A 14205-nucleotide genomic window follows, 5' to 3' on the forward strand; every position below is an offset into this window, starting at 1 on the left:
TCTCTCGATGCCTGTCTCCTCCTCTAAACCCTAAGCTCATTGTGGACAGAGAATATATCTACCAACTCTGTTATATCATCCTCTCCCAGGCACTTAGTAAAGTGGTCCTCACACAGTAAGCACTCATTGAATACCATTGATGATAATCACCGTCAACTTGCCACAAGTACTGTTTTCTCTTTGATGCAGACATTCCACTGAGTATTTTGTAAGTCAGAATTTCATGCTAATACTTTCTTTTTAATTTTAGGTATTATGGAAGAGAGCAGCAGTGTTGCAGTATTAGTGCCAAGTATCGGGGAGCAAGAAGCTGTCCTGATTTCTGAAACTGTCATCAACCCATCATTGGAAATTGGCGAAGCACAGAGAAAATTTAAAACAGATCCACTAATCCATGTTATCCAGAAGCTAAGCAAGATAGTAGAAAGTGAAAAGTCACAAAGATGCCTTCTAATTGGGAAAAAGCGCTCACTATCCCTCGAGACACAAGACCTCTGTGAGATTCCGACTAAAATCATCAAGCTACCTGCTACTGGCACCAGAAAGATTGAAGCTTTGCAAGCAGATTATTATATTACTGACTGTCTAACACAGAGTAATAGAAAGACCATGTGTTACCAGTGTAGCCTTTGCAATTTTTTCTCCCTCTCTTTTTCTGTTTTAAAAGACCATCTCAAACAGCATGGTCAGCAGAATGAGGTGATATTAATGTGCTCTGAGTGCCATTTTGCATCTAAAAATCAAGAGGATCTTGAAGCCCATATTGGAAATTTCCATGAAAGTGATGCCACAATCCCCATCCAGTCCAAAGTCCAGCAGTGTATAAACCTTTCCAGTTCTCCATTGAATGGACAAGTGGAAGGGAATGTCAAAGCCATTCCTGAGCCCATAGTAAACCCAGACTATAAAGACACACATGCAATCCAATCTGCTGCTGTGGCAGAGATGGGTCAGAGGAAATGGTATACATATGAACAATACGGGATGTACAGATGTTTGATTTGCAGCTATACTTGCGGCCAGCAAAGAATGTTAAAAACACACGCTTGGAAGCACGCAGGTGAGGTCGATTGCTCTTATCCCATCTTTGAAGAGGAAAACGAGCCTGCCGGATTTTCAGACCCTGCCGTGACTCCTACACCTCAAGGAGTTGAAGCCGTAGTACTCGCGATAGAAAATGGCGACCTGGGTATCCCCAGCGGGCAGTCCGTTCAAGTTCAGATTTGCAGTTCCGAGCAGCTACCGTGCAGAGTGTCTTCACTTGAACGAAATGTCAAAGGGAAAGAAGATCCAAGTCAGTCGACCACTCTCGACCCCAGTGCAGAAGACATGTTGGAAGCGGTGTCGGATACAGACGACGGTTTGATCACCGATAGCCTCCTTTCGTCGGCACAGAAGATCATTAGTTGCAGCCCAAATAAAAAAGGTCACGTAAATGTAATAGTGGAACGGTTGCCCAGCGCTGAAGAGAGTGTTTTGCCGAAACCTTTCCTCATGAATGCCGACTTCGAGGAGGAAAAAAAACAGATCTCTACCGACACCCAGATTTCCTGCGAAGGAGCGGGTGAGATTTATCACGCTGATAAGAGGGCTGTTGAAATCGAACAAGTGATCATAGGATGGAGCAGTCCCGAGAAGAAAGACTGTGAGTTAATCTCTAACAAAGGTCTGGCTGCTGATGAAAACGCCCCCCCAACCCGGAGAAGAACAAACTCTGAGTCTCTAAGGCTTCATTCTTTGGCTGCAGAAGCTCTGGTCACGATGCCCATAAGGGCTGCGGAACTAACACGGACCAGCCTGGGGACTTTCAGCAGCGCGAATCCTTTAGATCCAGATACGGGTCAGAGACAAGTCGATGGTACTTTGGCAGGACATTCTAAAATTGTATCTCCACTTCAGAGCTCTTCAGAGGAGTTACCGAGCTTAAACCAAAGTGACTCTGCCTTGGTAAAACTTGAGAAGGAAGAACAGGAGATCTCAGAAGTGCCAGTAAAAATGGGCATCAGCATGTCGCTGCTCACTGTTATTGAAAAGTTAAGGGAGAGGACAGACCAGAACGCTTCCGACGACGATATTTTGAAAGAGTTGCAGGATAACGCCCAGTGCCAAGCTACCGATGAAGCAAGTTTGTCAGGAGGCAACTTGGTAGAGTACATCCCCAGTGCAGAGCGACCCTATCGATGCCGCTTGTGTCACTATAGCAGCGGGAACAAGGGCTACATCAAGCAGCATTTGAGAGTCCATCGTCAGAGGCAGCCCTATCAGTGTCCCATCTGTGAGCATTTAGCTGACAACAGCAAGGACTTAGAAAATCACATGATCAACCACTGTAAAACCAGAATGTACCAGTGCAAGCAGTGCGAAGTATCTTTTCATTATAAGGTAAAGATTTCTGTTCTAGAAGCCTGATTTTTCTCTCTGACCTTTCATATTTAGTTATTGCAGTTTAGACATAGCACGGGTTCCGAACGACTCCCGATATGTAAAATCTGGCGATAGGTCTTGTATCAATTGCCGTTGTACCCTGATATCTGAAAGCCCTGCCTGATGTCACTTTCAGTCACTGCCGGGAAGTCAAGACCCTCCCCGCCCTTTCTCTTTAGACTCGAACCCCAGCTTCTCCATTTTGACCCGGGTCTTCTGAGGGAGGAAACTTAGATGGGGCCGGATGGAAGGGTTAACTGTTGTGGCCAGTTAGGCCGATTTTGCTGCCTTCAGTTTGGGCGGCATTGACCCTGCTCAGGGCCAGGCACAGGACCCGGTGCCTCTCACCACAGTCGTCTTTGGGCGGCACTGGCCCCCAGTTCCCACTTGTAAGCCCTTCCCTTCCCAGGCTGCGATACGGGCAACAGCTGTTGCTGCAGGTGTGATTATCAGTGCATCTGCACTGCCTCTCCCCTCTCCCTTCCCCTGACTGGTCGGGATTGGGAGTTGGAGTGGGGCAATAAAGTTAATGGAGGATGAAGAATACAGGGGAGGAGGGGCCTGAATTTGGGATACGTGGAGACAGGAAAGCAATCGCATACATGTGGATAGGAAAATATTCCCCACAGTGTAGCAATACATGCTACATCTGCGTTTTCAAGAAATACATCATGGCTATATCATGGGATTTGCCTGTACCTAAAAATTGTTTAAAAAAAGAAAAAACCTAGTTCATTGGGTGAAATTGGGAAAATCATTCAACTCTCCCACTTTCCATATTCCAAGATGGAAGTATCACTGCCTTCTTAATGTACAAGCTTGTGGGAAATAAATGAGCTGCACCTTCCTTTCCGACACCAGTGACCTGCCACCTCGACAATACAGAAATCCCCAGATTTGTCTTCCTCTCGGATATCAAGATCTTGGGATCTGGCTCTCGGAGCTGAGATAGGAAGAATCTGAGAGATAGAAATAGATCCCCTAGTGGGCTAAGATCCAAAATTGGAAGATCTGGCCCACCCCAGCCCAAGCATGCCAGACCCCAAACAAGCTTCCACATTGAGGTCTCTGAACCAAAACCGGAGGGAGACCAAAAGTCGGTCTGACTTGATTTCCAGTTCATGTGAGTTCACTGAGTCCACCCGATTGACCCCAGGGTTATTGGGAGAGGTGGTCTCAGCAGATGTTCCACAAATACTGAACTGTTTTACTCCATCCCCTTGTCCTGCCTCACCCTAACTCCTCCATCTTAAAACTCCCCAAAAGGTGGGTGAGGTGGAGGGCATGGAGAAGCCAAAGAGAGCACATAAACCAGGACTTCAATATACGATGGTATTTGATCTGGGGATGGCCTGGCTCAGCCCTTCAAACTCTAGGGTGAGAAATCCAACTTATTCCATTCATTTAGCCCTTATAAACTGGTCCTGCCACCAATCAGCTTGCTGTTCAGCTCCAAATTTGACATCCTTGATGCTTTCCATGACCTTGACTGAAAAGATAAGTCATCACTTGTGCCTCATGGACTATGGAAGGGTGGCGTAGGCACTGTAAATGTGAATTATAATTACTCTTAGGGTTATCAGATCCTCTAACCCTCTGCTGTGTTCTTTTTGAGGAGTAGGGGAATAGGTTGACCCTCTTAAATAACTCATGATTACCTGTCTGCTGAAATAACTTGCCTTATCACTGCCCCCCGCCCCCAGTTGCTCTGTAGTATGGGATATAACTTGCTCCATTATTTCCTATAAAACTGGACATATTGCCTTTCCTTTCCCTAGTATTAACTCTTGGCTGGAAAAAAACAAAAGCATAAATGGGAGTAGTAGGAAATAACATGATTTCCTAGCTCTGGTGTATGTTTCTGATTCTTAGAAGTAAGGAGGGAAAGAAGAAAACAGCATCACACACTACAAACATTAGGCATAATAACACAAAGGGCAGGCTTTTTGTATGCACAGTGGGACTGTGGGTTCCCCGTTGGCTTTTTCAGTCAATAATAATTGTGGTATTTAAGCACTTACTATGTGCCAGACTCTGTACTAAGCACTGAGGGAGATATAGGGGAACAAGGTCACAATTACACTCACAGGCAAACTTCATCCATCAGTGCCATCTTCTTAAAATATGAAGGACATCTATTCTCATTAATAGTTGGAATAATTGAGGTACACCTGTATAAGGAAACTTCCTTTTGAAGGTCAGCTAATGCATTTTAATGATAATAATCTAGGATTTAGATTTGTCCCTTTTGGTTAGTACTTTTTATATGACAAGCCACCTTTTAAAAAGGTGAAAAGAACTACAAATGAAACAGCAATGACACAAAACTTTTCCTGCCCATGGGCTTCAATTGGCTCTGGACCAATATCTCTTAATATGGGAAAGTAGGTGATGCTTCATTTGAGAAATATATACAGAACTAATCCTAAAATTTGCTATGTTTTGTACTGTCCCTGAGATAACCCTATTATTGTGACCCTGGATAGGAAAGAGACCCTGCCCAGTGTAATTTATCTTTTATCTGCATCAATTACTTGGTAGTACCTGCCCCGTCGGGAACTAGCGTAACATAGTGGATAGAGCACGGGCCTGGGTGTCAGAAGGTCATGGGTTCTAATCTCAACTCCGCCACGTGTCTGCTATGTGACCTTGGACAAAACACTTCACTTCTCTAGGCCTCAGTTCCCTTATCTGTAAAATGGGGATTGAGCCTGTGAGCCCTATATGGGACAGGGATTGTGTCAACCTGATTTGCTTGTGTCCACCCCAGCACTTAGTACAGTTCCTGGCATGCAGTAAGTGCTTAAGAAATACCGCAGTTATAATTATTATAGAGAAACAGCATGGAATAGTGAATAGACCACAGGCCGGGGAGTCAGAAGATCATGAGTTCTGATCCCAGCTCCGCCACTTGTCTGCTCTGACCTTCGGCAAGTCACTTCACTTCTCTGGGTCTCAGTTACCTCAACTGTAAAATGGGGATTGAAACTTGCGAACCCCACGTGGAACAAGGATTGTGGCCAATCTGATTTGTATGCATCCACCCCCCAGTGCTTAGTACAGTACCTGGCACATAGTAAGTGCTTAACAAATACCATCACTATTATTATTATTACTTAGCACATAACTGGTGCATAATAATACTGTAACTATTTTGCAGCCTACAGTTTCCTATTATGTGGCCTAGATGAATAGGTTTACCCTGTCCCTGTAAAGAAAATCAGATGTGAATTTCTAAAGCTTCTGAATTCTGCCAGCGGACCAGTCCTGGCCCTACCGCCAAAGGGGATCCAAGTATTAACGGATTTCAAAATTGATTTGTTTCATTTTAATTTCCTAAAACTATAAATGAAGGGTGTTCCTGGATACTTGTCTGCTTTGGCGTGTATATCTTGCCAAATCTCTATAATCAAGAGATTTCTTTTAATGGCAATATTAAGCACTTACTATGTGTCAGGCAGTGTATTAAGCATGGGATAGATACAGGCTAATAAGGTTGGACACAGTCCATATCCCACATGGGGCTCACAGTCTTAATCCCCATTTTACAGATGAAGTAACTGAGACAGGGAGAAGTTAAGTGACTTGCCCAAGGTCGCACAGCCAATAAGTGGTGGAGCGCGATTAGAGCCCCTCTACTAAAAAGATCTAAGTAGAGTCCTAGATTCTTGCTCCCTTTTTTAATCTACCAGTAACTTTTGTGTGGGATCTTTCATGTGTGTTTAAGACAGTAGCGTTCATCTTTAGGAGGACATAGGGAAATTCTTTATAGACTATTACTGAAGAATTATATATCAAAACAGTATTTGAAAACTAGCTACCATTACTATTAAAATATCTTCTGATAATTAAATCATTCCTCTTAACTTTTTAGAGTCAGCTGAGGAATCATGAGAGAGAGCAACACAGTCTTCCAGATATCTTGTCAGCAACAACGCCGAATGAACCAGTAGATTCTAGTGATTCAGTGGAAGGAAAATGTATTCAGGAAGGTACTGTATGTAGTTTTTACATAAGGTGCACCTGATGTCACGTGGCATTTGCTAACATGGTAGTAAAGTGCAAAAGAGGAGGGCGGGCTAGGTTACCCCTAATTTAAAACATCTCATTTTATCATTCTCTGAGGGAGGAAGAAGAAGGATAACTTTTAGATACCAGGCTGCCTTGTGTTTCTCTACTCATCGTACCTAGAGAATCAAGCAAATGTGGCTACTAGAGGAAAATGTAAATTGTTTCCTCACTGAAAGTGAAACAGTTCCGTGCTGTGCTATTGACTCTGTGTCTTCTCACCCAGGTTTGTCGGTCACAAAGCGCATACCAAATGACAAGGACTAGGTCAAGTGAGGCAGGAGCTGAAAATCTAAAGCTTTTCCTCCTTTGCCAACCCATTACAAAGTCTCTCATTGAACTCTGTTGTTGTAGGTGATAGTGCAAGAACATTAAGTGAAGCTTTCTGTTCTTTGTCTTACATTACTAGGGAAGCCAAATTTCATATGCATTGTTTACAGAAAGTCAAGTAAGGATTTTTGGCAGTTGTGGAATAGTTGCCCATCAAACTAAGCGTCTGGAATATGGCTCAGAACCGAAAACCAAATGTAGGTTTCCATGAAAAGATGGGTGCCGTATTCAGGGAAATTAGGCTCAACTCTCATAGAGGAATGTTTTCTTTCATCAGATCAATTTCATTGATATGCTCTAAGTGTTTCAAAAAGAGTGGTACATGGTGTTTATCTGAAATAAAACGTATTAGGAAAAATGATCAAGAACTGAAATTAGAAACATTACCTCGGAGTTAAAATCCTCTATTAAAATGCTCCATCGTTATACCCTAGAAAACATATTGGTTCTTTCAAAAACATTTTAGATTCGAATTGTGATACTACTGTAGTACCAAAATCTTCTTGTCGACAGATGTCATTCTTGTAAAAACTACCCAAAACAAAAGAGTTTATGATATAACATCTGTTCCTGGGCTAGATGCTGGAGTTAAAACCATTTTATTTCTTGTTTATGACCTATTCCTAAACGTTTGCTTTGCTATTAATTCCCATGGTTTGTACACCTCTTGCCTAAAAAGGCTTGGATATGATTGGACGATAAATGCTTAATGAAGGGAATAAAGTAGGATCCCACATGATAGGCCACATCTAGAGTAAAGTCTGTTACCTCTAATTGTTAATTCTAGAGGGCGGGTTTGTACAGCACCACTTTTTTAAGGAACAGAAAAGCAATGAATATATAAAAACACTCAAAGTCAGATGAAATTGAAATGTTATAACTCACAATTGAATTCAAAGGAGAAAGCAAAAAATGCAAGCCCATAGTGTAAATAATTGGTTTTAAACCTTTATGATAATGGCTACTACTCTTCTGCCAGGCATAATTTCTTGCATTCTTTTTGCAGGCTGTTTTCTTTGAAACTTATTGGGTAACTTTTTAATGCATCTACATGTTCAACCCCCTTTCACAAAAGTAATGTCATTTTTTCTGCCGTATCGTAGGAAGACTTCTGTTTTTAGTTCTCTAAAGCAGTCTACGTGATACTTTTCAGTCAATCAGTGGTATTTATTGAGCACTTACTGTGTGCAAAGCACTGTGCTGCTTAATCTATGGACTACATACTTTCTGAAATTTAGCTGTAATACAATAGGGCAGATCTTTCAAAAGATAATAAAGATGACAAAGATTAAAGAGCATTTATTAAAATTCTTGGTGGGCTTTTTCTGAGGATTCAAAAACGGCAAAATCAGCAATCAGTATTTGGTCTTTCATAATGATGGATCTAAAGAGAATGGTATCGTAAATGTTCTTATAAATTGGTTTTGAATGGTGTAATAATCCAGAAAAACCTCTATATAGGAAATCGTGTTTAGTTACAAGTACATAAACTTTTAGGCAAGAACACAGATATTTAAGTAAATGGGCATGGACTGCTTTTAAACTTGGCCCCTTAAAACAGATCTAATGGAGAATTTTGGGTTTGAGTTACTTTAACAAAGTATACTTTAGATAGTATCCCACCTGGGAAAATGTTTACAGCATAATGACACTTTAGGGGGTTGAAGTCCCCTAAATTGGTTTTGGGGAATGAGGTAGGAATGGGAGAAAAGAAACAGAAGCTTGAGTGAGGAGTCGGTTCAGCTTCTTTGTTCAGGACTCTGTACTGAGCAGTTCCTCAGTAAATACCACCAATTTTTAGTCAAAGTAGTTGCTTAAAGTGGAACAAGTTTCTTCTCTGCTATTGTAACTTTTCTCTCTGGACTCACTTTTATTTCTAGCTAATACCCAGCTGAAATATTCCTTATTAAGAAATCATCAGACCTTCACACTTGGTTTTTTTCTTTGTACTCTGTCTGAAACTGCCACTCCTAATCATGTCGAGTTTTTAGCTTACCAATTAAAAGCATATCTGAATAGCTATAATTATTATTACTAATAATATGAATGCTAAAGAGATTGTTTATGGCCAGTGTGCTCAACGTAATAGTGATTATTAGCAAAAGAGAATGTAACATTTGAAAGCTTAATTTTGACAAGTATTTTCTCTGTCCTTCTGAAATTTCACTGTGTGAATTCTTTTGTGTTATCGATTCTATTTTCACAGATCTTGTCATAGTCTTTGTCTCTAAGCCTTTTCTCTCTCAAGAGGGGTGCAGCTTTCTCGATTCTGCCCAATAGTTATTCTTCAGCATTCACAAAGATTGTTTCTAGAGTTGAAACAGTAATTCAGTCCCTGGGCAATGTTTGGTTTCTTTGCCGAAGGTGCTAATTGTCTTGGAGAGGCTTTTTAGTAAGGGCAAGGAACCAAAGTGAGACCAAGTCATTCAGTAAAACCATTGAATTGTTTTCTGTGTGTAAAGAAATTTTATTGATTCAAGCTAAGCCCAGTGTCCTGCCTTACCATATTCAGTGAATAGTTATTTTTTTATTGTGTGACCCTTGTCTCTTTACCTGTAATTTTTTTTTTACTTGGTCTTATAAGAGGGTCTGTTACTTGCAAAAGAAAACCCATAGGCTGAGCAGGCTTCAAGTATCTTCATTCTGAATTGGACAGATCTGTCATGTCCTGCCTTGGCTTAGTTATAGTTTTTATTAGATGATTTTCAGGCTCTACAAAATATGCAAGATATTTCTGTGCATTTCTGAAGCTGCTTCCTCCCATCAGATTGTATAGTGGTAGCCGTGGCCTGTCCCCTTTCGAAATTCTAAATCATGCAAAGAGGCTGTGTAATGCATCTGCCCAAGCAGGCCAGGTTTCAAGTTTTATCCTTAGTTCAGCTTGTGAAGACATTATATGGATGCAGCACTCTTAGCTAAACTCCCTTTTAGGATTTTAATTAAATGTTCCTTCCTATTTTTATTCCGTGGTAATGAACTGCTTAAAATGTTATTACTGTGTATTATGAATTTTCATTTGAAAATTAATATGCACGCTCATGTTAGAAATTAGCAGTTGCCATAGATATTTCTCCAAATATGTCTCTGAAATGAAAATGTCTTGTCTAGGGACTAAGTCTTCAGTCCAGAAACTCTATAGATGTGATGTGTGTGATTATACAAGCACGACGTATGTGGGTGTCCGAAATCATAGACGGATACACAACTCAGATAAACCATACAGGTGAGTGTAAATTTTTTTTTTTTTGGTTACTTCGGAGGGTTGGTCATCTTATTTTGAACACCATAGTTATTCAGGTGGACAGTAGGAATTTAGAGCTGCCAGTTTTCTAAATGCATTAACTTTTGTTTACTGGTGTGCAGCATAAACTGTTTTTCTTTTTTTTATGGTATTCATTAAGTACTTACTATGTGCTAAGCACTGTCCTAAGCACTCGGGTAGAAACAAGGTTATCAGGTTGTCCCACATGGGACTCACAGTCTTAATCCCCATTTTATAGATGAGGTAACTGAGGCACAGAGAAGTTAAGTGGCTTGCCCAAAGTCACGCAGCTGACAAATGGCAGAGCTGGGATTAGAACCCACTACCTCTCACTCCCAATCCTGTGCTCTTTCCACTAAGCCACACTGCTTCTCTGTATCACATCAACAGTAGCAATCCATTCATTCAGTGGACATTTTATCATTTTCATTGGTTTCCCTCATTTTTACTGAACATGTGAGTTATTTTCAAAAGCAGTTAGCTTGGGAAAGTGGGTGTCCTCATGGAAATAGGTGACCTCAGTATATAGTGAAAGCTCTTTTTCTCAAAATAGTGAAAGAGCATTGAACATTATTGCAAAAAACTTCGGCCGAGCCATTGATAGGTGCGTAATAACCAATAAGTCCATTATTTAGGTTACAATTTTATGCAGCCTTTTTGTAGACATCAACCAGAAATTATTTGGATCATGGTTAGAGATTTAGCCATTAATTTACACGTAGAAGTGCAAAACCAACTGGTATTTATTCTTAAGATGTGGATCTTTGCTCATTAAGGTTAACCAGAAAGTCTTCTTAAGTATTTAATTGCTCACAGAGGTCCAATCATCAGTCTAACTGGAATATAGGTTACCTTCTCTCTGTTAAATTATCAGTGAAAGCCATCTATCTTGCCAGTAAAACGCATCTCATGTCCTCAGTTTGAGTCACTGCTCAAATACTTCAAGGTTTTATTTTGTAATTGCCACCAAAAAGTCTCAAGGATGGATATATATATGTATGTATAGATACAGAGTGTGAGTAAAACCTCTTTAATTTGGAGCCTTATATTCCAGAAATAACCATAATTCAGACCAGTACCTGTGTCCTTGCTTCATCCCTTTGTCCTCTCTACAATTGCCAAAGACAGGCTTTGATTTAAAAATTGAAGTGTTTGCTCTACCCTATGGTTAACAAGCTTCAGTTAAGCTGCAAGCAGAAGGAAATATGCAGAACAGAAGTAGTGGGAGAGGAAAAACACGAGTATCTAGACACCTTTAGCAAATATAGCTGGAAAAAGAGGCATACCAATGCAAACATCGGAAGCTCCTTCTTAGTGAATATGCCAGAGATGTGCCTGAACACTCACCCACAGATTCAAATAAAACTGTTCCAGATTCAGACGTTTCACCAATTCCTTCCTATCATTTCCTTTCTATCCTATCTTTTCCCCTTCTTCCTATCATTTCCCTTCTATCCTGTCCCCCTCCAATTTTAATTGAAATGAAGGTGGTTTTATTGTAATGCGAAATTGACTGTATCCCAAGTTGAGACATACCCTGGGTGACATTACACCCAGAGACTGTTCTGCACTGTTTGCTCATTTACGTTGGCATTTGTACACCCAGAAACTAAAATGAGTTCAGTCATGACAGGTAAGCCAGTACCTTCTTTGTCTTCCCCTGTTCCCTGCGGCTTTCTTGATCTCCAGACTTGCCTTCTACCCCCGTTTTCCCAAATTCTCCTCCCCTCTCAACTTCAGTTTTTTATATATTTTATTTGAACTGCATTTGAGAAGCTGTTGCTTTTATTAAAAATAAAGTAAAAAGACACACTGGAGCCTGTGGGGGACGTGTGTGGGAATGTGGGGAGGGTGGAGCAAAGGGAGGAAAATGTGGGAGAGATTGATGGCTATTACATCAGGCTGGTTCTGGAACAGATTCTAACTCATTACATGAAAATAGAAGGGAAAATATTTTTAGAAGGCAAAATAATTTATGGGATATGCCTATATCTCAATGGGGTATATATGTATTTACACATTCAGTAATATGAATAGTTTTCAGACCAACACCAATCATTCTTGAAAAGTGGATAACCTGACAGGCTTGTGTATTGTCTTCTGTTTTAGGGTGGAAACTTGTGTCTGGGAGGGCAAATTTTGTAGAATAATCCACCAGAGAATTGGTTCTTTGTATTCATTGTGATTTTATTAAGTTTGGTTTTCCAATTCTAACTTTAAACATTATCTTTTCATTCTAAATAATCCACTTATAGACTGTAAACTCCATGTGGGCAGGGATCTCATTTACAGACTCTGTTGCATTTTCCCAAGCACTTAGTAAAGTGCTCCACACACAGTAAGTGCTCAATAAATGCCATTGATTGAGGAGCAACGGGGCATAGTGGAAAGACCCCGGGCCTGGGAGTCAGAGCACCGAGGTTCTTATCCCAGCTCTGCCACATGCCTGATGTGTGACCTTGGGCAGTTTACTTAATTTCTCTGTGCCTCAGCTACATTTAGTTGCCATTGTTTTTACCAGATGTTCTTCCCCTTGACGCTGTTTAGTGCCATTGTTCTTGTCTGTCCGTCTCCCCCGATTAGACTGTAAGCCCGTCAAACGGCAGGGACTGTCTCTATCTGTTGCCGACTTGTTCATCCCAAGCGCTTAGTACAGTGCTCTGCACATAGTAAGCGCTCAATAAATACTATTGAATGAATGAATGAATGAATGAATGAATCTTCTGTAAAATAGAAATCAGTACCTGTTCTCCCTCCTGCTTAGACCTTGGGTCCTGTGAGGGACAGGAACTGTGTCTGACCTGATTGTCTTGAAACTTCCACAGTGTTTGACACATAGTAAGTGCTTAACAGATAACACAGTTATTGTGGATTGATTCCAGACAGATTAGACTCTTACCCATTTTCAGAACATTCAGAAAACAAGACCCACAACTTTTTTTCAGTCATCCATTAGAACATTTAACATTTATTGTCAGGAAATATTTCCCTTAAACTGTCTCGATTCTTCATGTTTCAGTTTAAACTCCTGTCCTCTTGTTTTGTGCTTTATGAGGCAGAACAGCTGGTTGCCATCTTTTAGAGAATGTGCTTTCCCTTCAACATATTTGGAGAAGGATCAATCAGTCAGTAATTTTTAATGAGTTCCTCCTTTTTGTCAAATACTGAACTAAGCTCTTGGAAGGGTACAAACAAATTGATAGATGTGATCCCTGCCCTCAAAGCGTTTACAAAGCGCTATTGGGGAAGAGTCACTAAAAATAAGTTACAAGTAGGAGGAAGCAATAGAGTATAAAGGTAAGTACATAATCGCTTTTGGGGGTGTTGGTGGGGATGAGGGAGGGAGTTTGGGAACAGAGTGTGGGTACCAACTGCTCAGAAGTGGTGAAGTGGCATCTGGGGGAATATAGAGTGGACAGATGAGAAATCTGTCAGGGCTAAGGCCTTATGGAGGAGATGTAACTTCAGAAGGACTTTGAAGGTGAGGAGTGCAAAGATCTGCCAGCTTTGAAGGGAGAGGGAGCGTTAGGTAGAAGGGAGGGTGTGAACAGGAGGTATACAGAATAAGAGTTGAGAATGAGGCCCAGATAATAGGTTTACTGTAAGCTCCTTGGGGAAACCTACCAATTCTGTTGGGTTGTACTTCTCCCAAGTGCATGGTACAGTGTTCTGCACACAGTAAATGATCAATAAATACCATTGATTGATTGGAAATGGAGTATGCAAGTTGGGGTTTGGTTGGGAGAAGAGAGCAGATGCGTAGGAATGAGAGAGGTGACTGAAGACCTTAAAGCCAACTGACAGAAATTTCTGCTTGATGTGGAGAAGAATGGGCAGCCATTGGAGGTTTTTGAGGAGTGGAGAAATGGTTATTTCTAGCCTTTACTTCTGCAAGCAAACTAATAATTTTTGTCATCTTTTAGGCTAGATCCCATTGTTTATCCTTTAATCACTTTCACTGCTGTCTCTGAAACCTAATCAAGTCATACACGTTCGTCTCAAATTATGAAATCTGAATAAAGATGCAGTACAAAGTACAACTATCCTAAGATGACTTTTAGTTGTGATAAGCCGATAAAAAGCTTTGGCTAAATGTGTTGATGCTGGAGACTCATAAATCC

General features: G+C 40.9%; 1 protein-coding gene across 2 annotated transcripts in view; it reads left to right on the top strand.

The window, feature by feature from the left end:
* ZNF507 (zinc finger protein 507) overlaps positions 1–14205 on the top strand; it is a 39954-nt gene that overhangs the window by 15445 nt on the left and 10304 nt on the right. The window contains exons 2-4 of one of the 2 annotated variants that reach the window (XM_001508659.5): positions 251–2382; positions 6299–6416; positions 9931–10045. In XM_001508659.5, coding sequence (XP_001508709.2) covers positions 256–2382; positions 6299–6416; positions 9931–10045 — 2360 coding nt within the window. In that variant the 5' untranslated portion in view covers positions 251–255. The remainder of the gene's footprint in view (positions 1–250; positions 2383–6298; positions 6417–9930; positions 10046–14205) is intronic. The other variant, XR_005660530.1, reaches the window with a different exon arrangement.

Source organism: Ornithorhynchus anatinus, chromosome 11 (assembly GCF_004115215.2).
Source record: "Ornithorhynchus anatinus isolate Pmale09 chromosome 11, mOrnAna1.pri.v4, whole genome shotgun sequence".
In the NCBI taxonomy this organism is placed as follows: Eukaryota; Metazoa; Chordata; class Mammalia; order Monotremata; family Ornithorhynchidae; genus Ornithorhynchus; species Ornithorhynchus anatinus.